Source organism: Osmia lignaria, chromosome 2 (genome assembly GCF_051020975.1).
Source record: "Osmia lignaria lignaria isolate PbOS001 chromosome 2, iyOsmLign1, whole genome shotgun sequence".
In the NCBI taxonomy this organism is placed as follows: Eukaryota; Metazoa; Arthropoda; class Insecta; order Hymenoptera; family Megachilidae; genus Osmia; species Osmia lignaria.
The window spans coordinates 7,747,687-7,774,004 of NC_135033.1; the positions used below are offsets into that span (position 1 = coordinate 7,747,687).

At 42.7% G+C, this 26,318-nt stretch overlaps 1 protein-coding gene across 1 annotated transcript in view; it reads left to right on the top strand.

Moving 5' to 3' along the window:
• Positions 1 to 26,318, top strand: part of LOC117607112 (uncharacterized) — an 86,857-nt gene that overhangs the window by 12,024 nt on the left and 48,515 nt on the right. Inside the window, exon 3 of the mRNA XM_034330391.2 lies at positions 11,786 to 12,039. Within this exon, the coding sequence (XP_034186282.2) occupies positions 11,786 to 12,039 (254 nt within the window). The remainder of the gene's footprint in view (positions 1 to 11,785; positions 12,040 to 26,318) is intronic.

Genomic DNA, 26,318 nt, shown 5'->3' on the forward strand with positions numbered 1-26,318 from the left:
GATCCTCGGATTGATTTTCGTAATTTTCTCAGAGTTGAGGCAACGAAGTGCGAGAGGCAAAGAAGGAAAAATAAGAGGAGTTCGTGGAGCATAGCGAACACGTTCGCGATTATGCAGGAATGAAGGAACGAGGGGAGAGAGTGTGTACGTCTAAGACGGCAGACATCAGGCTAGTCGAGCTTGAGAAAACTCGTTCCGTGGATTTTTCTATGATTCTAGGCGAGGCCGGTTGGAAGATCCAGCCTCGACCATTACTTGTAATCATCGGAGTTGCGTGTAGCTATTAATAATGTGCATCGCCACAAAGAGGACGTCGCACTGCGATTCGTTCAACTCGATTACCCTCCCCTTTTCTCGTAGGAAAGCTGGAAAAATCGGTGAATTCGTTGGAACGACTCGTGCAGGATAAACAGGATGATTTATCGACTAATGGGGGGAAAAAAATGCGATCGCGAACGAGAGAAATACGAGTCAGCCTTGTTTATTAAGATCCCGATCTCCATTGTCACTATTGTCACGTAAAATATCATGTTTATGATGTTGATCGTCGCGGTAGGTCGCATCGATTCATTTTTCAACCTGACATTTTTATTTATTTCCTTATCCTATTGGTCTGATATTCGAACTATCACCTTAGACTGTTAACTGGAAAAAAAATTGTTATCGAAGGAGGCGTTTTTATTGTTTCTATTTTTGAAAGGTTAATGATTTTGTTTTTCCAACGAACGGGTTACGAGGGAACAGGGGAAATTAAAACAGTTCACCAGCTCGTACTTATACCGATTATTTAATAGCTGTCCTGTAAAATGATGACACTTTGAGAAAATTGTTTAAAAATTTGTATAATAACGCGATCTATCGAGTTACCGATGAAAATAGTATAAGAGGAATGTATAAGTACCGGCTATTACGTGTCCAACCTTCGATGGGTATAAAGAAAATTGAAAAGCAGCAAGTCGATGGTTTGCAGAAAATTCCACGATACCTTGGAGATCGCGACAACACCTTTTATGTCCCATGATTCGAGATAATCTTTATCCTCGAGAGACGTTCATTCGAATGCAGAGTGCGGCTCGCAGTCGTTCGACGAGCATAGAATAGCGATCGCATCGCCTAACGCTGATTAATAACGTCATTGACGTGGCAACAGCCTCCGCCATCATCGGTGTAACGAGGTCATAGATGATTCGGTCTAAATGGGAGCGTGGATCGAGAACGAGCAATTTTCATCGTGCATCGGTGATGGTAGAAAAATTGCGAAACCCATGAAACGCTTCGAATTCCATCTGTAATCACGATCGCTGATCATTAACGACCGATCATACATGGCAGCTCGAATGGAATGAAATAATTGAAGAAAGGAAAATGAAATTTGAAAATTAATCATTAAAATTCTTCGAATAATTAAAGCCTAATTTTCACAATGACGTTCTGACGGGCAGGGAAAGAAAAGAAAATGGCTTCGGGTTGGCTAGAATGGCAGCAGTGGCGGCGTCGAGACGCGTATATGCGCATAGTAGACCTTGAGCCACTATTACCAACTGTTTATGCCATGATGTAATCGTATCCTAGCCTATCCGTGGCTAGCCTAGGCTGCACCTAGAGAAATCCGCGCCGTAAATAATACTCTCGGTGTATTCGACGGAGTCTAGGTGCATTGAAATAATTTACGGCTAACCACAGTTACTTTGCATACCGCGCCAGGAACACCATACCTGGAAACGCGAGAAAATGGTGTGAATATAAAACGAGGTATAAATTTTCAATTCTAATGCTATTCCAGAAGAAAAACTTGATTCATCTTCCTTTTGAAATTGAAATCTAATAGCCGCGATTAGATATTGATCGGAGATCGATGCAATTATGGTTTCAAATGATACTCATCAATATTTGCAGTCATAATTGTAATTAAGAATTAAATACTGATATCATGATAACCAATGTAATATAACTTAATGGAATATGATATCCACTTGTTTGGAATAATGTACCATAAGACACCAAGGTGTCTGTCATTTTTAATAAATTTCAGATCAGTTCAGTTAAGACGGGATTTGAACCCGGATCTTTCGTTTCATAGCTGCGTTACGACACAATAGATAGGATCATAATCTTGCACAGACATTCCGTGCTAACCTTTCAGAATACTCTATAGATTTACCCTGCGGATTTATCTTTATTATTCTTCATCATTACTTTTTCTCCTTCCTTTCGCGTGTACCATCTGCGGTGTAAGAACGCGGTGCCATGTCGAGGGATCGAAGACCTCGTGTCCGAGTACGATTTCGTCCTGCACCGGTGTAGCGTGTGCAATATGCATCGAATCATTGAGGAGTACGTTCACCTCGCAAGGCCAATTGCGTTGCATTACATCGACGTCGCCCCTCTCGGCCCCTTTTAAGTTCCTCGTAGGCATTCAATTCTAAACGCCTCGTGAATAATATCGTGCGCTCGTGAATGGTCGTCACGAAACGGCCACGTGGTGGACCAAACAATGCGAAAATGCGTGAACGTTTCGTTGACGGATGATCCCGCGCGTCTCGCGACCCTCGGCGACCACCTTCTTCCGGGATAACGAGCGCGCTGAAAAGCGTTGGACGTGATTTTCCGGGGGTTGTTAACGGGTTAAATATTTTAATCACCGTGACACCTCTTTACGAAACGTCACCACTACAGGTTTGGAATATTTTTACGAATACGCTAGTAGACGATCACGTTCGACAATGACTCAGCTGTATGTTGAAGTCTGTCGAGACGGAGGAACGGTAGCCCCGTAATTGCCTTATGTAAAACCACTCTATGTGTAACAGTACATCCAACGCTTCGTCGTCCGACCAAGGACGCGCTCTTTAACAGCGGGTTAACACGTAACACTTAGCATGGTAACGTTACAAGGCGGCAACGCGTTTGCACGCGTGGGTTAGCGTCGCGTCGGTATGGACTCGTTTCCTCGTCGTATCTCGAGGAAATTTCGATCGATTCCGTGGTACCGCTGCCGGGTCCTGGCCACCCGCAATTTACAAGACACACGGTGTCCAGTTTTTCATTTGAAAAAATTGAATCATCTCGAACCGGGTCATCGGGCCTCGGCTGCCGTTATTACGCTTTGTCGTCGGTGTTACGTAAAAGCTTGATCGCATTTGCATTTTCAAGCAAACACGAGCCACTGTCGCGACACGCTCGTTCTGCTTGGCACGAAGACCACGCAATACGTCACGCGTCTCGTCTCGTCTCGTCGGAGAAGCGTCTCCGCGTCTGGCGGGCTTTTTTCTCCTCGCTCGTCATTGTATGTAACAACGTTGCTCGCAATTGCACGCGTCGGTGCTGATGCACCGACGACGACTGCAACTCGGTGCAGCCGCGACACCGTCGCGATGCACTTTTCGATCCGTCTCTCATTAGAGAAAGTACCTTCAATTACGTTCCCATTGTCCTTCGACGATGTCGCGCGTCACGATTCGCCGAGAATGCGGCGTGTTTCAGATTTTTGGTTAACGAATGTCGTATGAATGGAGCGATGTTTGTTTCACTCTGAATGGTGAGTCGCGTTACTCGACCTGCTTAACCCTTTCCATCATAATGAAACTAGAAATTTGAATCTTCAGATCTGTGATCAGCTGACTGTGATAACTCCCTGCGTTAGCGAGTAGCACTTCCTTGAATCGTTTGATAAACGATCGCAAGTGCTTCCTGGATGGCTGCCTAGCTTGGCAAAAGCTTTTAAAGGCCATCGCCGGGAGGAGATAGCTCGAGCACCGATCGTTTCTAATTGTTGAGTGGAATACCGCGGAGTAGTTGGTGAAATGCAACGAGAGCACACGTCGACGACGAGTTCGGAAGCGACGCCGGAGCGGGAGGAATTAGCGTTTAACGTGGCAGACAAAATGGTGACTCGGGTTAGAAGGGTGTAACGATGGACTAGCTGCCTAGACGGTTGACAGACTTGTGCTTTGCACAATAGTAGGAAGCGCTAAAAATAATTCGGCTCGGTTCCACGAAGTTCCGACCTTGGCCAGACTCTCCCAACCTGCTGGTTCTTCATCCACCCCTGCTATTCTTCTTCTTCCCTCGGACAAGCGTTTCTTCTTCACGGGGCGATCTACCTTTTTCCTATTGGCACGCACCAGACGTCCACCCACACGCGCGATACCAATCGTTTTCTGGGAGTTAAGAATTTTTCTCCCGATACGTTTTCACCCAACAGACCCTTTGGATCCCTCTTGACACTTTTCCCTGGGCGACTTGGATCGCTGCACGATGGGAAACGTCTTTTATTCCCGCCGTATCGTATTTTTCTTCGCTCGTGTTTGCTCCCTTTTCTTCCGATTGTTTTCTTTCACGATAGCTGATCTTTTTTTCCTTCCGAATGGAAGGAAGCAAGAATACCGGGCAGGGATTTGTGATTACGATTTGATTCGCTCTTTTTTCCGCCAGGAGTGCGTACCAGAGGTTTCTCGATATTTATCGAGGACGATCGAGTGTCTCCCTTGGAACAGGGAACCGTGATCGAAGGTACAGTTACGTTCGGTTACATTACGTGAATTTATTCAAGGAAGACGCATTGTCGTCAAGGTATTTCTGCAAGATCGCGATCTGTACGATCACACGCGTGATCGACGTGGATGACGTACGTCGTGGAAGGCAAAGGACAGCAACCACCGGCGACGGGTCACGCGGTGATCTTCGGTGCATTCTGCACGCTCGGTTACACCGACAGATCCTTATCGACCCCATTGTTACTCCGTCTCGTTTCCTTCCCTTTGTTCTCCGCGCCTGCTCGAACGCCGACGACGCGCTTAATAAATAGATAATTACGTTGCAGAATGCGTTGCTCGCATTGTCCGTAGACTATTTTTAAACGCGACCGCGATGACTTCTCTAGTTTTCAAAGACGGCTCGGACTTTGCGCGTCCTTTGTCCGTGGACGATGGCCTCTCCCTCTTTTCTTCGCTTAATCATTCGGTCCCGAACGCTTTGGGATCTGACGATAGTTTCTGATGAGATTTAATTGAAAATTAGCAAAGGGTACATCTCGTCCCGAGGCCCGTTTACTGGACATCTCTCCGGTTACTTGGCGTCAGCGTGTCAATCGTACCGGAACTAGGCGTATTTATCACGAACCGTGTCGTTGAAAAGCCGTATTGTATCGCATCGCATCGTATCGTATCGTATCGTATCGTGTCACGTCACGTCGCTGGACAGAAGGCACGCTCTCGTCGAGGTTGCTTTCGATAAAACGAGGCGCACTGCTAAGCTCGTTCCCCGTCGTCGCCAGATAAACTAGGAGTCTCGTTAAGATCGACGATACGACGATTTCGACGACAACCACGTCGGTGAAGAGCGATCGTTAAGGATCCCCTAACGAGGCGCCGTGCAATCGGGACAATAGAGCAGAGCCACCACCAGCCTCGTCCAGCCTCTATGAGACTACTACGTGTGCTTTGCTGCTTCGCCTTGCCCCCTTGGATCGTGCAAACGACACAGCTACCACGGTTTTCATCTTACCTCCGTTGCCTCCATTCTTCCCATCCACCTTCTGCTCCCTCGTCGCTGCCATGCCGTTGGGACGGTATTAACGAGGAAACGATGGAACTGGCAAAGCGACAGGATTCCTTCTTCGAACACCCGTTCCACCATTCCTTCTTCTCAAATCAAACGATTTCCTCGCTACTTTCTCTTCTTTGCTATTTCCTTTTTTCATTCGATAGGCTTAGCGAAAGTAGGAAAGAATCTCTGAAACTTTGAACAAGTTACACGTTACGAATCAGTGTCTAACAGAGCGAAGAAGCAGAGAGGAACGAGCGGGTATGCTTTTTCTCCGCATTTCTCCGTGTAACAGCGGGAGTTCCGTGTGACCCACGCGCCGCTAAAATCCTCGAATTCCATCGGTGCCAAGCGAGACGGAAAGTCGTCCTTGGTCCGTTAGGTCTGTGCACCAGCCGTGGGCCGAAAGGTTAACCTCGAAATCAACGACGCGTGCAACAGCTTCCTCGTCTTCTATTTTCTCTGCTTTTCAACCGTTCCCCTCTTGGCTACAAGAGCCTTATGGCGACCGTTTAACGGGACCGGACATCAATTACACGCGCGATTCCGCTTGCAACCTCTTCGATCCTTCTCGTTTCGTCTAGACCTAGATCGGTGTACTCCGTTTCCAGGTAATTTTGTAAAATTCTTCCCGTTACCTTTCTCTATATCTATCGATACGCGATCGCGATTATGAAGATCCGTATGTTTTTCTCGACAAGGTAAACTCGAATCGATCTGCATTTCATTGGAATTAACATTGAACTTGTCGAACGGCTTCATGTAAATCAACGAACGAAACCTTAACAGCTCGTTCTCTGGTGTGGCTTTGTCGTGCAACGAGCATGCCTGTTTCCCGGTTGGTATCAAAATGCAGAACGGATCACGGATTAACGAAGTTTCGCGTCGGCTTAAAAGAAAAAAAAGAAAAAAAATGAAAAAAAAAAAAAAACTGCCGACAGACCCGGTTACAGGTCTACTCGGCTACATATTCATGAGAGACTCCGTCGACAAAGGTGGATATCCTGGCCTGAGAAGTCTGGCGCGAAAGTTTTAATAATTTATAAAGAAGCTTGTACTACCTCGTTCTTCGGAGAAAATTAATTTCTGTTTCGCGGAAAGTTTCGCGCACGCAGAATCGCTGTCGAACATCGTTGCCCTATTACACGATGCATTCATGCCCGGTTCATGGTAATTGTTCATTTCTCTCTGACGAAGTTCGCGCGATCGGAACTTTCCTCTTCGGAGAAGCTGTACGCAAGCGATGAGATCGGGGGCTACCGTGAAATACAAATTAACCGGGCTTCATTTATGAAGAGGAATGCGATTCCTTTATATTTTCAAAGGAGACAGCTATATCGTGTACTTTGCAACCTGAACATTTGTATTTTAATTGATCGTTTGATTGTGCCGGAAATTAATCAGGAAAGGTTTCAGATAGATTGCATTTAGATCGTTGATAAGTTTTATAATTTAGTCTCTGCTCCTGGGTTTTAATTAAAAAAATTATTTTAATTTATGAAAACACGCTATTTATACAAAAATAGTGATAAGTGATCTCCGTCGGTGTTATGCAACGATCGTCGCCGCTCCGTTCCGGATTTCCGATTGGCGTGCAGGTGGATAACTCGCGCGAGCACTCGCGACGATGTCGTAATCGAGACACGCGGACAGTTGCGACCTTTGATACTCTTTTTGCCGCACCGTGCCGTTGCACGGAGACAGAAAATATATGGCAATTAACCGGTGTTGTAATCCGTAAATACACGCGACCAGGCCCGATGGCCGCGACGACGATAAATGGCGAGAACTTCCGCGATTTTTGCATTTCAACCGTGACGAATGTCGCGCGGCCAGACTGCAAATACGCGTCGCGACGCGGCTCGTCGATCGAACCTGCACGCGCGCGATCGTTCACGTTTCGCGTTCTGGCTCGATTTAAATTCGTAGTTGGGGAATAACGTCACGAACTCCCTTTTTTATTTTTTCATTTTTATTCTATGGTTTGTAGCGATGATTTTGAACGCAAGACAGAGTTAGTTTTAAAAAATGCATTCTTTATTCGAACGGTACATCTACTTAAAATTTACAATTTCTTTTTAAAAAGTATTTCGAAATTCTTCTTTTCTCGTGACGAATTGTTCAGGACGGACCACAATATTTGACACCCCCGAGGGTCGGCTTCTATCGCGATGCATACGTGGCTGGCGGCCATGCGTCGGGCTTAAAGTGCATCCACACACACACACACATGCACAGGCACACAGGGATTCCATGTCGGTTGCAGCGCAGGAGGGGCCTGGGTTTGGGGCCCGTCGCGTGTTTTTGCCCCCTGTCTGGCCCCCACTGCAGCTCATCGTTTTTTGTCTGGTGCACTGCATGCGCTGCACCTCCTGCTCCTCCGGCTTTCTTTCCTCCCTCGCCCCCCTTTGCTCCGTCGCTACTCCACAATGCACCGCGTCCACTGCATCGCCGGACTAAGTGCACGCACACACGACTACCTTCGAGTAAGCTGATCAAGAACGATATCGAAATATAAGACTCGGGGCCTTGAGATTTTTCGAATTTCGAAGCTTCCAGTCAATTTTCTATAATATCCAAGATTTTTCAACGCAACTTCGTTAGAATTACAACAATAATTTCATCAGTCTCTTTTCTTTTTCTTCCAATTTCGTAGTTTTTAATCAATATTTGTGCAAACAATTTGAAGCACAAAAATTTGGATAACATTTCGAATATCGATTGATCGATCTTCGATTCTCGAGTATAAATCCGTTGAATTTGGTCCCATCGCAACACGCGAGTGTGCAGGGCTAGTTCGCATGGAAGCATCGAGCGTGTGGCCGCGAGCAGAAGGAGGAGGTGGAGGAGGACGTCGACTCGTTGCACACGCTCTCCTCCGCTCGCTTATGATCGTCGGAGCGGCGTGGCGCAAGGGGGAAGGAAGCCCGCGAAAGATGCAACCGCTCGGTCTCTCGATGCACCTGCCGTCGTTGTCGTGCGGACGCGCCTTGTCACGCCGATTTCGTCCTGGTTCAACGCGAGAGTCAGAAGGAAAGGGAAAAAGTGTTTCTCCGCGCTCCACGGTACTTGGTTGTCGTTACCTCTGCCTGTTTTTATTCCACGATGAACGCACGCTGATTCATCCAGGCGATGGTGGAGGCTGCGGTTCGGACAATACGATCGGTCTCGACGGCCAATTTGAATAGATTTTCGCTCGCGACGCCCGGCATCGATTGGAAACGAGGCGACGCTCTAATTTTTACCGGCCTCGGTGAACGAACGCGGAATTGCTCGCACCAATGGGCGACGTTTTTTTCCTTTTTTTTTTTTTTTTTTTCTTTTTTGAACCAGTAGGTAACTTCTCACGGTACTGATGGAACGATGTCTGGGTCATTGTACGCATTCAAATGGAATAATTCGGAATTTGGGAAGCTTTCAGTTTATTAAAACATCTGGGAATTCTTGTAATTCAAAATTCCTTGTCATCTTTATTTTAGCACTGATTTTTCAATGCCATGGTTTTCCTTTTCCGCTTGAACGCTGTCAGATTGAAGCAGAGAAAAGATCAAATATTCTCGCTTGCGTGGCCATTAAAATCCACTTTAGAAATCCCTTGATTCGATCTTGCCCTTCGAACTCTCTTCAACCTTCTTCCATGCCGGGCCGAACAAAGAGCAACGAAACGAACGCTTCTCTCAAACAGAATCCCTCCAACGTCTGTCCAATTTTTATTCCGACTGAATCAAGTCGGAGCGGTGATACATAAATCGTCCTCGTGGAAGAGGATCAGCCTCGTGATCGAGTCTGTCGCCATGTCAGAGGACCTCGAAGCCGAGGTAGATGGCCCGTGCTACCTGAACCTGCGTCTCTACTGACGAATACCACCAGGCTATACTGAATTTCAAATTGAAATTCAATAGGATTCGAACTTTCAATGCGAATTCTTCCCTTATCTCAGAAGGTTATAGGGCGCTAATTGTCCCTTGAGGAGTTGTCTGATCCACTCTGGTCAGTATTTGAGTTTAGTGCAAGAAACGAAGGGTGCAAGGTAGATGTCGTAGAAAAGAGTAGTGTCATAAAATGTTTGCGAACTTGTTGCGAACATGTTTGCCGGTGAATACGCACCTTGACAGTCCGTTTCGTGTGCGGACGGCTAGAAAGAGAGGCGAAGAGGAGAGAAGCCGCCTGAGGGATCGGGATAATATGCCGCGATTCTGGCCTGTATACCGTATACACAGCCTTGTCCGTCCCTTCTCTGTTCGAAGTCTCGTGGCCGGCATACAGGATCTGGCAACACCAACAGTTGGCTCGCGCGCAGTCACGAAGGCCGTCTTTCAAAACCTCTTCAGGGAAATCTCTGGCCGCTAGGAAAAAAAGCGTGCTCGCCTTTGATCGCACACGCTCGTCCGGGATGCCTAGCGTTCCTCCTCGAAACACACGGAAGCGAAACTCCTGGATCGAGCACGCTCAACCCTCCGATTCCCTCAACTGAAATTGCCATCCCACACGATTCTGCTAATTTTCTGCTGTTAGTAAAACGAGACTATTATATGGTAATGAAAAGGACGTAAAATTATTTTCATCGTCGTCGAGTTCCATTTATTCAGACGACTTGACCTCAATGGTGAGTCGAGACATTTAAGTTAGGTGTAAGGACTTTTCGTCCTTTCGGGTATCGCCGAGACGCCAGACATCCTAACCGCTCTGTCAAATATTGACACGAGAAATGTTTAGCGACCTATACAGCTTGCTTGGACGACACAGGAGCCAAACTTGTCCAGGACACGACCTTACCTTCCCCGTGGAATCGTGCGGCGAACGAAAGCCACGGATTCGCTTTCGACGTTCAAACACGTCAAGATTCGGGGTGTGGCGGTTAATAACGATAAAGTTGATGTCTGACGTGGAATGAACGTTAAACGAAACGTGCGTGAGCAGATACGGGAGTAATATTTTCGGGGAATCGATGGAGTTTCTCGTTAGAAACGAGAAGATTCGAACAAATTGACGTTTAGAAGTTCACAATCACTTTCCTTTTTATAGAATTAATTAATTGTTCAGATAGTGAAGCATTTGAGAACTAATAATTTTCTTCTGAATACCTATAACTCTTCTTTCGATTGGATATATATCATTTCCAAAAATCTATCCGTGAATTTCTTCTTCGAAGCGACGAAAGATTTCGCCGGCTCTCGAGTTGCCGGAGTCCTTTGTCCACGACGAAGCGACTGGTGCGCGACCGTTTCGACAAACCTCGAGCCAGGGTCAGGGACCTCTTTTCGCCCTTTCCTGTCTGTTTTTTTCGTCGCCGTTGTTAGCGTCTCGACGTGACCAACGGGGCCACAGGGTGCACCGTCGCGACTCGTAGAGCGTTTAACGAGCGTTGGGTGACGAGCGGCTGAAACCGTTGAACCGGCGATGATGAACGTTGATAAGGTTTTATGGTCGTGTCTCATCCTGTCCCACCAATCGTTGCCTCCTGCACACACAAACACTCTCTTACCTCTTTGACCACACGGTAACTTGTAAGCCTGCGACGATGCTCGCCTGTTTTTGCCCTCTCTTGCCTATCCGAGGAGTAAAAAGGGGATGATTTTTTGTTGATTCGATAAATTAACCCTTTACATTCACAAGGTATGATTATTCAGTTCCGAGGATATCAGTTTAGAAGTTCTCGTTACGACGACGGAAAGGGAAAGAGAATACTCGCTAAAGAGAACTCGGTTCGACGTGGCTGAAAGTACGAGAACGAATTCCCTTCAGAAGGATTCAAACTGCGAGCGCTCGACTCGCAGCGGGACCGCTTTTCACCGGCGTCGTTCGCGCGGCAATGCACGAACGTATCGACTAACTTCCTGTTTCCAGTCAATTTCGTACGTGATGCGTGAAAAAGACCTGAGGCACCAACTTCGGGACGAGTTTCCCTCCTTGGGGACGGGGCCCTTCGCGTCCCTTCCCCTCCTGAAAGTGTACGAGCCCGGAAAATTTCTTATAGTTGCACCACCGACGTCTCGAACTCCTCGCCTCGTCCTGGAAATTTCCCGAAATTGTATTTCAACCGTAACTTCCTCGCTCGTTCCATACCTCCGTTGATTCTGAAACGTTAAGAGAACCGTTTTAATATTTACATTTTTCGTAGAGGAAAGGTCATTCGATTGGATGGTATTTTAATACAATCATTTTTAATGTAAAATTACAGATCACATTATTGTTATTTTGAAAATAATATTAAAAGGAGACGTTGAATTTTTGTTGACAGTGAGCGCGACTAGCTATATAGTGTCAGCGGTGCTCGTCCTGATAGTCGGGGCACTGGTGGGTGTCCTGGCGACGGTATCGCATCATCTTCATCATCGTCGGCTGCTACTGCACGAGCCGGCCACCGCCTCGATCTTGCATCACCATCGGCATCATCATCATCGTCATCATCATCATCATCATCGAGAGGAGCTGCCAGCGTCGCATCAACGACGTCTCCTTTTGCAGGATCACCATCGTCATCCTGGCACACCGGTGAGTGATTCGTTTTAATTATTAGAACCCTTTCGGCCAGTAATTAATCAACTGGCAATAGGCGTTGAATAATTTCACGGTTTAAACCATAAATTGAAGAAAACGATTTTCTAATTGGTAATCGTGAGAAATTTTATTTTGCTGTCTACCTCGTTAATAAAGCGATAATTAGCTACTTTGCTAATTCGCAGTACGTGTTTATAAATAGAAAAATTGCAGATCGCAAAGTTTAAGATTTTATCCTCTAAAAAATTTGCAATTTCAATTAGAAATTTCTTTACCCCCGTCATAAGGGTAATAAACATATCAGTTTCGTTGATAAGGTGTTAATTAACTTTGCTTGCTGCAAAGTTAGGAAATTGAATAATTTCGCCCGTTAAGGTATAAATTGTGAGCGGGTGGTTTCTGAATTGCAAATACAGATGTTATCCAGAAAAAAAATTTGCAATTTCCATTGCAAAATTAGCACGTCCGCGGGAAGGGTAATAAACGCGTCAGTCATGTTGATAAGGTGCTAATTAGTATTGCTTGCTGCAGAGTTGTACGATTGAATAATTTCTCGGTAAATGTTAAGATGTAAATTGCGGATGAGAGTAGATTTTGGGTTGAAATTTCTACATATATTTCCACCCTCGAGTCAAGTGCGATAATTGGAAAATGCAGAGTCGCGTTTTCGTGGCATTTCCTTCGTACTTCGGTTCGAGCTGGCGCATTAACTAGAAAGCATTCGCTGCTTTCCTAGCTTGGCATTTCATCGCGTATCACGCCGGTGATTCTCGAATATCGCGAGCGATCACCATTTTCGCTGCAGACGATAGGGGGAAAAGGAAGCGCGATTTCCCATCTGACGGAGGTGCTTGCGGACAACGTCGTCGACCTTCGACGAGATTATTATGCGATTCGTGGAACGTCGAAGGCTGTCTGGAAAAAAGCTGTCTGATATCTAATCTTGGTCGGGATGGTAGCAGTGCAGCTGCGTCTATCTAACCCACATGTTTTTCTCCTCGGCACCCGTTGCTGCGCGCTGTCTGGAAAAGCAGACCGCGTTTCTCGCGCCCACGTTCCTTTCCTTTGTTTTCTTTTCTTCCTCCCTCCTCTATTGTTGCTCCATCTCGATCGAGTTCCTGTGATTTTTCTTCCTTCGCTTTTCTTCGTACCGTCTTTCACTAGTTTTCCCCGAAAGATTTATTTCTGCATAGGGCAGACGGTGAAAATCTGTAATGTTGCTGTTTTAGTATCTTCGCATCAAATTATTCCTTTGCACTAACATTTGGGATTAAAGGTAGTTTTATAAATTTACGTAGCATACGTGGTTGATCATTAAAGTAGTAACCACAATTAAGGGAGGGAAGGTATGAAATTTTAATTGGATATTCCTGATCGATGCTATGTTATTGATCCCGATTGCCTCAGTAGAGGATGACATCTGTAGTCAGACGCGTTAAAATATTAATCAAGGATATGATCATCAAATTTTCAAATTACATGCTTACAGTTTGTTGTTATTAGATTTTTAGAGGTTCCATAAAAGATGGAACATTGATAGGTTTATCGAAAGTAGGAAAGAACAAAGAGCAGCGTAAAATAGAATCGATCTTGTTAATTTCTCATTCCCAATTCATTCCATTTCGAATCGATTCACTTTGTCTTTCGAGATGCTCAATTAAGTCTCCTCCATGATGCACATAATAGCTCTGAATCCATACGTTTTCAATGCAAGCTTATCACCGCCGTCTCCAATTATAATAAAAATCGCGTGGGAGGGGGATGAAAAATATGATCGTCACAGTAATGTCTGTGAAGTTGGCATATCATTTTTCAGCAGATCAAAAATTAAAGAGAGTTCTTTTCGCATGCAGTCGAGTTCTATAGTTCCTAATAGTTTTTAGTGATAGTTCTGCTGATTTTATCCAAAAAAACATCGATCGAAAAAATGATATGCTAACTTCCTGTAGCAGATCATTTTCCGACAGATCACAAATTAAAGGGAGTTCTTTTCGCATGCAGTCGAGTTCTATAGTTCCTGATAGTTTTTAATGATAGTTCTGCTGATTTTATCCAAAAAAACATCGATCGAAAAAACGATCTGCTAACTGCCCGTAGCAGATCATTTTCCGGCAGATCACAAATTAAAGGGAGTTCTTTTTGCATGCAGTCGAGTTCTGTAATTCCTGATAGTTTTTAATGATAGTTCTGTTCATTTTATCCAAAAAAACATCGATTTACTAACTTCCCGTAGCAGATCGTTTTCCGGCAGATCACAAATTAAAGGGAATTCTTTTTGCATGCAGTCGAGTTCTATAATTCCTGATAGTTTTTAGTGATAGTTCTACTGATTTTATCCAAAAATTAGCAGCAGACCAGAGGTGATAGTTATTTTGCCCAAAAAACTTAGATTTTCGTATATACAGGTGATATGCTAGTCGATTCTCGATAGTTCTGTTAATTGTAATCGAGTTCTCGTGTAGTTCTGGTGACGTACATTACATTTCCAAAGAGTTCTGATGATAAGAACAATTAGAAAATTTTTTAAACAATTATTTTACTCGGAAATCTCGTATTTTTGAATATAGATATAATATGCTGGTCGTATTTCGATAGTTCTGTTTATTATGAAATAGTTTGCGTATAGTTTTTGGTGTGTATAATGCCTTTCCAAAAATTCTGATTATGAAAATAATTAGAAAAGTTGTTAAACAAATTACTCTTCATTTCTACCAATTTTCGACCGATCTGCGCATCCCCCACCATTAGCTGGCGACAGGAGACCGCGCGGCGATTGTTTCTCGCTGGGATTATGCACATACACGTAGCGTATGAGACTGTTCTTAGAAAGAAAAATTCCTCTTAAAAATGAGGAAATTATCATATGATAAAATTATTTTACAACAACTTTTGTCGGATGTTAAGTATTGTACTATTGATAAAAAAGGGCACGTTCTTCCACCTTCCGATGAAGTTTATCAGAGAATTTCAGAACTTATGGCAGATAAAGGATCGAGGATCACGCCAAAACATATTCATACGATCGTTAATAATAATCGTCAGGGTTTTAAAGATTTTATTTTAAAAACATTTAATATTCGAATGCAAGAATCGACTAACTTTATAAGCAATAATGATTTTAATACAACAGAATATGTAGATCAAAGTACAGATACTCAAACTAGTCTTATCTCGATTAATATTAATCTTGTAATATCACAAGAAAAATGGCTCGTCATCCGACCCCAAAAGAAAATATATGGTAAGCGTACGTATTGGAAATTGCGAGAAGGGTGGGCGGACATAGTTGCTGAAGCAATTTGGATACAGCACCATCTCGATTGTGTGTTTGTTTTTAAAAATAATAACGTCTACCGAAGTGCAACTGCAAAATATTTTTTGACATTTGAGGGATTTTGCTGCGAATGTAGCGCGAAAATTTGCGGAAGTTTGATAAAAGAACCGGCAAAAAACGTCGATGTTATTCTCAAATGTCACATTAATGGCATTAGACCTAAAGCTCATTCTGGAAAAAAACGAAGGCAGTTGAGAGGCGTACGTCGTCTCCAAGTTGCTGACTTCCTTATTAATAGATGCGCAGATGCTGTGACTTGGCGTCGAAAAGAAGCTGGACGTATAAAGAAATTTGGAGATAAAAACCCACCGGTCTTGCCAAGTAATGAAGTTGTCCGAAAAGCTAAAGAACAGCGACTTTTGGACAAATACGGTTTAAAATTTGCAAATCCTGCATTAAATTTATTAAAAAGTGCTGAATATGGTATGTTTGTTGGATGCATACATCACGTCGCATTGCTAAAATTTAACTGCGTTTATTGGCGACCCGAACAATTGCAGATATATATATCCCGGTGTCGTAAAGATCCAAACGCAATATTAGCTATTGATGCTACAGGCGGTATTGCGAAGCGTGATAAATCACACGAGCCACACATTTTTCTTTATCAGTGTGTACTCGTGACAAAAGAAGGTAGCATGCCCACGTTCCAGATGGTTTCCGCTGATCAACGATCTCTCATTGTAGCTAATTTTTTGCGCTTAATTCTTGCTACAAACGCACCAATCCCACCTATCGTCGTTACTGATTTTGGTTGGTCATTATTGATTGCAGTTGCAGAAATATTTGGCAGATGCTCAAGCTTTAATGATTACTTACAAAAGTGTTATAATGCTATTGTAAACAAATCGACTTCGTTGCCATCTACTTTTATGAGATTAGACATATGTCACCTCTCGGCAATGATTACGCAATGGTCAAGTCTAAAAGGAAAAGATAAGTGTTTAGTACGGCGATTTTATAAAAAATGCATTGGAAAAGCTACTCAAATTTCAAATTTAGAAGATTTGTCGTACTTTATAGAATCGATTATCGTTGTTTCCCTCAGCAAATGTATAGGATCAAATGTAAATAACGAGCCTCTGCCATCTGTTGAACGACTAAGATTTTTAAACGATAAAATAAAAGGCGTACAATTGAAAAATGATGATGATGATGATGATGAGATTAATGCCGAAACTGATGAAGAAAAACAATTTGATGCAGAAGAGAACCCTGAAGAAAATAAAGTTGGGAAAATAGGCTGGAAATTGTGGAGTGAGCATTTATATAACTCAGCAGTAGATATTGCTGATCAGTCGACGAACGGTGATGTGATAAACGCATGCTATAATGTAGACTTCGCGAAAAAGCTAAAAAGATACTTGCTTCCATATGTACCACTATGGACTAACATTATGGTGCCCATCTTCCGGAGAGGCTCGGCAACCCCTACCTCAGCTGCAGTTGAGTCAGAATTTTCTGATTTAAAAAATCGTGATTTTAGAGGTGAAATTCCGATGCGGATAGATAGATTCGTGCTTCAACATCTACAGCGTATTGATGATAAATTAAAGGAACGCTGCAAAGAATCGGACGCTCTGCCAAATGAAAAATCGGAAGAGCAAAATAACACCGATGTTTATAAATTCCCAAAAGCAGAACGTGATTCTGAAGCTACAAAGTTGCAAGAGGTAAACGACTTTCAGCACGCTACTAAAAATGTTGAGATCTCGTTTGGTGTATCTCCAAAAAATGTATGTAGTACTCCAAATAATAATACGAAAGATAAGTCAAGTAATTTAATATCAGAGGAGACTTCAGCAAAATTCGTATCGCCAATAACAGAAGAGAAAGTCAAAGGATTCCAATGGTACACCTTACAGAGCTGTTTCGACGATGCTCAAAACTCTACTATAAACGATAATAATTATATTTTCGATTCATCGAAAGTAATAAATGATATACCTTATAAAGAAAAGCTATTTACAACAGACGAAAATATTCCAGCTGACAATGAATGGAATGTTCAAGAAGAATGGAGAGGTTTAAATAAAAACAAAAAACCTAAGAATCAAAGCGATGATCTACCGAAACGAAAACGTGCCAAACCGACGTGTTTAGATGATTGCCCCGAGTGGGACTATATTAAAGATTCCAAAATAGGTCAAATCCCAGTTCTTTTAAACGGAAACATTTCGGGACCGGTGCGTGTAAATGACTACAGTTTAAATGTAATGCAAACGTGTGCTTTTGATTCGATTTTTCAGGTCGTTGTCAGTGGGCTTTTAGCAAATAAGACCTATCGCGGAAATATAGAGTCATCCGATTGTCCAATTATAAATCTTGCTCAGAATGTCGGCAATACAAAAAAAATAACAAAAGACAATTATGTTCAAAGAGCTAAGATATTATCAATGACTCCAATTTTTCAAAACACTCTCACGACCTACACGAGAAATATAAAACGCCTTGTTGCTGAATGCAATGCTGCTCATTTAGCTCAGTTTCTTTTTGAAAAAGAACCAAGTCATTCTTATAAGATTCAATGTTCCTGCGGATATGTTAATGACAAAAAATTTCAATTATTAGACGTGAACATTGATATGATTCTTTGCGGTGGTCTACATCTAATACAAGAAGCAATCGATGATTGTATAATAATTGAAAAGACTTGTTTTAACTGTAAAAAGAAAACAGCGATTTTGACAGAATATGGGCCGCACCTGATAATCGACACTTCTGTTGTGAGTGACAGTAATTATCCGAACAAAGATAAATTCATTACTCACAAACTGAATTCACTTAAAAAAATCGTGACGATCGGTGAGAAAATGTATATACTAATCGGTATAGTCGATTATAGTAAGGAGAAAAAGCACTATGTTGCGTATACATTAGCAGGTGAATATTGGTACAAATATGACGACTTAATTAAAAAAAGGGGAACAATTAATATCAATACGATTATACATCCACATGTAATCACATATGCAATATGCGATATTCAACAATAACGAGTTTATGATATAACTTTAACTTTAATATTAGTAATCATTTCTATTATAATGCTTCTTTTCATATATTTTTTATATTCGTTTCTTTTTCCATTTATATTTGTTTTTATATTTTTTATGTTTGTTTTCTATTAACGTTGGTGCCGAACAAACCTTCTTAAAAAGTTTTCTTTTATATTAGTCTAGCGCAGGGAAGAGAAAATACCTAGTTTAGAGTTTTAGTTTTTAGTTTCTGGCCTTTGGGTTTTAGTTTATGATTTAATATATATAAGAGAAAGCTTTTCATTTTTTATTGTTTAGTTTTATTCTATCTAGGATAAGTATGTATAAGAAAAAGTCTTTTTAGTTCAATATGTATTCGTTTCAACTCATATTAGAGAAAATATATTTTGTATCTTTGTATTCAGTCATTACTATATTTCTTTTCATTTCTATCTCTCTATTTAACTGTACCGCTTGTTACAAGTAAACCTACCCAAGTTTATTTTATGTTATTTTATTCCATCTGCTTAGGATAATAAAGAGATGATGTATATTAGTTTAGTTTATTTTATTTTACTATACTTAATTTTGTTCAAAGTTCAATTTTTATATATTTCTCGCCAATTCGTATAGCTAGCAATATCTATACGCAGTAATTCTATCAGGAATTACAGAACTCGATTGCATGCAAAAAGAACTCCCTTTAATTTGTGATCTGCCGGAAAATGATCTGCTACGGGCAGTTAGCAGATCGTTTTTTCGATCGATGTTTTTTTGGATAAAATCAGCAGAACTATCATTAAAAACTATCAGGAACTATAGAACTCGACTGCATGCGAAAAGAACTCCCTTTAATTTGTGATCTGTCGGAAAATGATCTGCTACGGGAAGTTAGCAGATCATTTTTTCGATCGATGTTTTTTTGGATAAAATCAGCAGAACTATCACTAAAAACTATCAGGAACTATAGAACTCGACTGCATGCGAAAAGAACTCCCTTTAATTTTTGATCTGCTGGAAAATGATATGCCAACTTCACAGACATGTCACAGTACAGGTATCCCAATCACTCGAGGCTGTTGTTCTCATCGATGTCTACCTTTCCCATCGCTCCTCTTTATTCAGCACAGTCTCGGTTTCCTCTTTCGTTTTTCTCCCCTTTTCGTTCCTTTTTCCTTTTCCTTTTGTTCCACCTTTTCAACCGGGGTTCCATGCGACTTTCCTCTTCTCCTATTTTCCGCGACGCGCACCGACCACCGTGCATCGTCGTGCCGTGCCGGTCCTTCTTCTATCTCGAGGAGAGAAGGCGGACGGACGGTCCTTCTCGCCGCTTCCACAAAAGATTTATTTCCAGCAGACGCGACAAGGTCTGATAGCATCAGCGTCGGAAACACGGAACGAGAGAAACGGAAAGACGAACGGATAGAGAGGGAATGTCCCTGATTCGATTTGTCTCGCGCTACGACGTGCTTATGGCCCTGACGTCGGACTTCCGGAACACAGGACGTATTGTTTGCCTCCGAGGACGTCGTCGCAGACGTTATCGATCTGTTCACAGGTTCAACTTACCCGCGGACGTGTGCGACCGTGTCTAAATAGAAATTAGTCGATAAATTTTCCACCGAACACGCCAGCCGAATGGTCATCCTTTAGTCTTAAAATCCGTCCACCTCGAACGATCTCCTTTGCTCGAGATTACGCGATTTCTCCAAGAGAAATAACTAGGCAGGTGTTTCTCTTTGAAGAAATTATGAAGAAATCAGAAGGTCGAAGGTTCACCCTCGAATTACTTCAAATAAATTAAACAGAGAAAATTCATCTAATTTATTGACAGAGGATAAAGTTAATAAAGAAAAAGACAATCGAATTTCGTATAACTTGCTCGTCAAACTCGTCTCACGACATTCTCGAAAAAAGAAAGCTCTCGGTTAATTCGATAATCATCCACGAAACAGCAAACACGGGGTTTCACCATGATAATTCACCCTCGAGGAAGAAACAATTTACTTCTTTCGCAAAACCGTGCACGGACTCGCGACACAATTTCACGAGATGCCTGTTACAAGGGCGGTACAGGAAATACAAGTTCGAAAGGGGTGAAGGGTGGTTTACAGCTCGGAGCAGAATTGTTCGGAGAACCGGCCGGGCAACGGTGTTGCAACTTGAACAGACCGTGGACGAGGAAGGTAGAAGGGTGGTCCGTGATCTAATTTGCAATGCAATCTAGAATAACAATGGTCCGCGCCGCGAGTGACGATGCTGTGAAACGAGGAAAGGGGGTGGACTTCGACAGGCCCTGCGACCACCGAGTTTCTCAAGTACCCTGGCCTTCGTTGTATCCGGTTCAGGGTTGAGCGACGAGATTTAACAGAATCCGAGGGAAAATTGTCGACGAAGAATTCTATTGATTTGCAAATATCTAGGATTTAAAGGGATCGAAATTAGAGAGAAAGGGTGGATGTTCGTTTCACTATTCACTTGATAAAAGATTGAAAAGTTGATCGTATTAGAGAAACATGCAAAATTATCGATGAAAGCGTAGAGAGACGTTCACTTTCACTTTCACCGAAAGAAAAGTACCACGAGACCGAATCTACTTAGACATTTCTTACGTGTATTCCGAGGGATCTCGTTCCTCAAAGAAGAAAGCAGAAAGAATATGATTGGTAATCGATATCGATTGACAGGCATCGTATCCGCGCGACGCGACGGCTTTATTTCCGCTCGCGGATGGACGATGCTCCGCAAGAGCTGTCGGACTTAAGGGCTCGTTCGTAGGTGTGCATTCAACGTCGATATCGTCGACGTGTAGGTGGAAAATGGAATTTTCGAGTGTTCGTCTGCTACGTGACCCGAATACACCGGTGATCCTCTGCGATTCTCTTATTTCCTCGTACTACGCTTCGAGCCGTCTCGCGAGTAGAAGATGCTCGACACGTGGACGAGAAAGGTCGGATTTCGTTGCAGACCAACGTTCAGCTTCCGTCGAGAATCGGGAATCCTACCCACGTGGCCTGTGCTTTTCTTTCTTTTCTTCTTTTCGTTCTTTGCAATTTCTTTTCCTATTTATCTATCTATTTTTTTAAATTGTGTTCCCTTTGAACTTCCAAAAGCAATTTTTGTACTACTTTTTTTTTGGTAATTATTCTCGATCCCCTTTGGCACTGATTTCGATGAAAATCTTGTCGCTTTTTATCCCTGCTCTTTTCTTTTCGATTACTTATTCCGATCGGATAATCGTTGATTTATTTGGTCGTGCAAGTCGAGAGCGGATCGCATGGTCGGCAATTAAATTTCATTTACGAATAAATAATCGACGTACCCGTGAGCCGGTAATTAATGAGTAAAATTAATACGCGGCCTTAATTGACCCGATTTAATTTCATGTTACGCAGCGGCGACGAGACGGTTCGGCCGCGAGCGACGGCGACGGTGAAGGTGAGAGAAAGAGCCCGGGAAACTTGAAATGGCGTCCAATTATCCGGCGCGGTAACGATATCGTCGATAAAAAAACCATGTCGCGGCGAGTAATGACCGTCTACTGGATTTTTTTTCTTTTTTTTTTTTTTTGTCAACTTTGTTCCCCTTGGACGCGTTGGCGTCACGATGCTCTCCTTCTAAAATCATTTATAGGAAAATAGAAAATTTCTAGATTAGATCGTCTCGCTGCATACGGTCATTATCACTGTTGCAGTTAACGCGTTAATTGTATCGCATTATCGTAATTCTAATTTAAAGACTTGGAAGAAATTTCAGTGTCACGATAATACGGGCTACGTATGTATCCTAGCAACGTTCCTTCGCTTCTCTTTATTTTTCTACTTTATTCCAGCGCTGCTGCTCGTTTAATTAAAATTGTACTTCTGAAAAAGCCCGTGAACCAACGACCACCACACGCGTCACGGTATGCATTTACATAATAGTATTCAGAGGCTTTTTTCTTTATTTTCAATTATTTTATCCCGTGAAATCCAACGCGTTTCAAGTAGTAAATTCAGAAGGGAAATAAAAAATTTACCTTCAAATTTTAATCCACCAATTATTAGCGTTATTCTATGTCTTATCACGAATATCTATTTCTACTGCAATAATCAATGTGTAAAAATAACCATATACATGATGTCTCTGAATCGTTTAATTTTTCAGTTGATGCTTATTAGCACAATTAATGTCGATCAATATTTTCTTTCGACTATTCGATTATATTAAATTGGTAATGTTAGTGACGACGTCGAACATGTTAATGATAATGTATCACATATGAATGTGGGTACTTTAGACCTTCGAGCCGACCTTCCCAATTCAATATGGCCGTATGTTGGTGGTCATTCGAGGGGGCAGGTGGGCAAAGGTAAATATTATGTCTAACGCTATAGGTGGAGTCTCTGGTTACGGCATACTGCGATTGTTTTTCATCTACCTGCCTTTCTTCTTCTTCGATTCGATAAATGTACGAAAGCTTGCTTTATGGTCTATCGATCGTTCCATAGCTTCGGTGATTAATCATACCTACTCCTCTACCTCGCTTTCGCTGGAAATCGAGGAAAGAAAATGATCCTTCCAAATAATTTCCAAATGACAAAAATGGTTGATATTTCGAAATTTTGGTAAAATTCTTTGCCATATAGTAAAAGTGAATTTATCTCACTATCTTATGGAACATGTACTCTCGTAAAATCTCACTGGTTCTAGGAATCGTTTCGAAAAGAGCATTCTCAATTTTACCTCAGAAAAATCTAGTCTCACGCTTTCAGCCAACAGATACCATTTACGATTCCCCTCGTCGGAGACGAGATTTTCACGTCGATCACGATTCCACGAAGAAGGAAGCTTTCCCTCCTGTCTCGAAGGTTTTTTCGCGTCGCGATCGCGATGTTCTTAGGAATAATAATACCGGTCGTGCTCGGAAACGGACCGAGACGAGGAAGACGACAGAAAAGTGGAGAGAGTCACGTACGTTGCTCGTCTCGCTTTCGAGAAAACCTTCTTCTTCGTCGCGACTACGTGGCGACGTCTAGCTACTGCGTTTTTATCCTCGATTCCGCGCCTGTCTCGCGTCCGCATTTTCCTGCCGTTCCTACATTCGCCTCCTTGTCTTCGTTCCATGATGTTTCCTTCCGCGTGGATGCACCCTCGAGCATCGGTCCGCACCCCTATCCTCCTCTAACGCCCTGACACTCTTTTTCCATCCAACTTGCACCCATTGTCCTGGCCCGTTCGACGATAAGATTTTCTTACCGACCTTTTTCTTGGCTCGATCTTTTTCTGCGAAGAAATATCAGGCGTTTAGTAGAGGGGGAGAGGCTTTCGTCTCCCCGGACGCCTTTGGTTCGGGCCGGGGACCGCTAGGTGGCGGCGAAATGATAGTGTTCTCGCTAGCGGTCGCCCGGTCCGAACCAAACGCGTTCGGGGAGACGAAACCCTTTCCTCCTCCACTAAACGCCTACATATATAAACTAATCGAGTAGGTAGAAAAACTTGGAATTGAACAATTGGCGTAGCTAGGAAAGGATGAACCTGGCCCTCCACCCCATACGAAATTATCAAATTAAATAATGAAATAATAGTTAAGCAACACTAGACACTTGATATATTTTTCAGTAAACTTTAATTTTTATAGAAAAATTGTTGTTACGCCAATGAATCGTACAGTTTCTTCGCGTTTCTTCGACGAATGACTGTTCCCGTGGTAAACCCGCGGGAATTATCTCGGAGACGATGTGTCAATGTTTTTGTTATTACAGAAGCGCGTACGCTTTCTTTTAAATCGTTCATAAATAAAGTAGTGAGTCAGCCCGAACAGGCTCGTGGTCGCAGACAAATTTTTATCGCTCGCAGACAGGGAAACTGTAGAGGATATTATTCACGCTTGTGGGAAAAATTGTCGCGCCTTGTGGTATCCTGATTATTTCATTTCTTTCCTCATACATCGACGTTTATTTTCCTATTTCGTTGCTTTTCCTTTAAACCGGCACATTATTGACCGAAGATTGATGGATATTCGCGAGAGTGGATACGTACGCGATAAAACTTGTTTGCGTCTGGCTTCGTTTTCGAGAAAGTCGACTTCGAAAATACCTGAGTTATGCGTTCGCTATGCGTTCGATACCCTGAAAATTTTCATCGTATTTACGGGATGATTCATTTTTATCTGTTTATGGGTTTATCTACGTAAGCATATGGGGCTGAAAATCTAGCCGGAAGAGGTTCGCCGAATTTTATGGAAAGACGTAATTTGCTTTGAACGACTGATAAATATCCTTATAATACTTCATCAATTGCGAATAAAACTCTTACCCTATATTATCCTAAAATTACTCTACATTATCATATTTATTCTTCCTCGAGTTATTTTAATACGAGGTAAATATAAAACCGGGTTAGGGATACGCGTTGGAAATTTACTCACGCGTACGTTCATCTTTATTGTCTACGTACGTTCCGAAATAAATATGCAACGAGTAAGATCTCACGTCTCAGGAAATTTCCGATGTACTCCACTTTATGTTCGCTTTATGAGTCGAAGGTCGGTCGAAGGATTTCGAATTCATTTTCAATACGATCGATTCAACGAGGTTTTCGATATGCAGTGAATAATCGAGAGGACCCGTTTCCACTATGTGACGTGTAACGAATCAATTGGTCAGCCGAGTATCGTATCGTTACATTTCTCACGTCAATTTCACCAATATCGTGGCTTGGGCGCGATCGAATCTTGCCATCGAAGCGGCCGATAAACCCTCCTCGCTCGGGGATGACCAAACAACCCAACGTAATGGCACAGAGACAGCCCCCCGGACCTCAGTCGTAAACATCGACGGCGTTGTTCAAACGTTGATGGTTCGCTGTTCACACGGTACCCGTAGCGTCGAATTGAACGCGACGCGATGCGCCGCGCCGCGTCGCGGCACATCGCGCTAAGTGCAAAGAGAAGCAATGACCTGATTTGAAATTTATTACGTTTGGGCGTCGTCCAAGCGCGGGCCGGTGCATCGGGACGCGGCTGCCAAAAGCGAGAGCGCGGTCCTCTCTGGCGCATCGAACCGAAAGCACGAGTAAAAAAGCACGAGAGGATAAGAAGAGAGAAAAATAAAAAAAGAAATGTATCGTACGCTCGTCGTTCCTCGAATTCCTTCGACCGCGTGGCTTTCGAATATGACGGCCAGGAAGTTTTCGCGCCGTTAGGAACCGACGAGAACTCTGCGAACTGTAAATAAGCTTTCGAATCCTCTTACTAGCAGAGAAGATAGAAACGACCCGTGTCTCGTGGCGGCTTAACCACGTGCGTGACTTTTGCTAAGTAGCCTTGGAGCTACTGGCCAACGCGGATTAACGATTGATCGATCTTGGCGTCGCGAGGGAGACTTTGGGTGTTAACGGTGATCCCATCGTCTGGGATCGATTTTCCTCCTGTCCAGGTGCGTCGAACCCTTGTTCTTTTATTCTCACAAGGGAAACTACCCAAGTGTTACACTCACTTATTAATGAAACTTTGCCAGCTTGTAGAGCTCGTCGCGCTGAACACGTCTATACCCCGTTTTGTGGGCAGACGACTAATTGTTTAAAAGATATTAATAATTAAAGTTAGTTACTACTTACATTGAGAAGCATGACAGACTCACACATACCACTCGCAATCTAGAGATCCACGGTTCAAATCCTTGATTCCCAACATTTTTTTTTTTTTTTTAATGATAATTTGTCTCTTTTTGAATAACTATTACATAAAAATTATCATAAAAAAAAAAAAAAAATTTTTGGGAACCAAGGATTTGAACCGAGGACCTTCAGATTGCGAGTCATGGACCCACTCCGTGGTTAAACACATGACTCGCAATCTAAAGGTCCTCGGTTCAAATCCTTGGTTCCCATTTTTTTTTTTTTTTTTTTTTTTTTTTTGTTAATGATAATTTGTCTCTTTTTGATAACTAACATTCTATATTCTATTTTGACTAACTTTA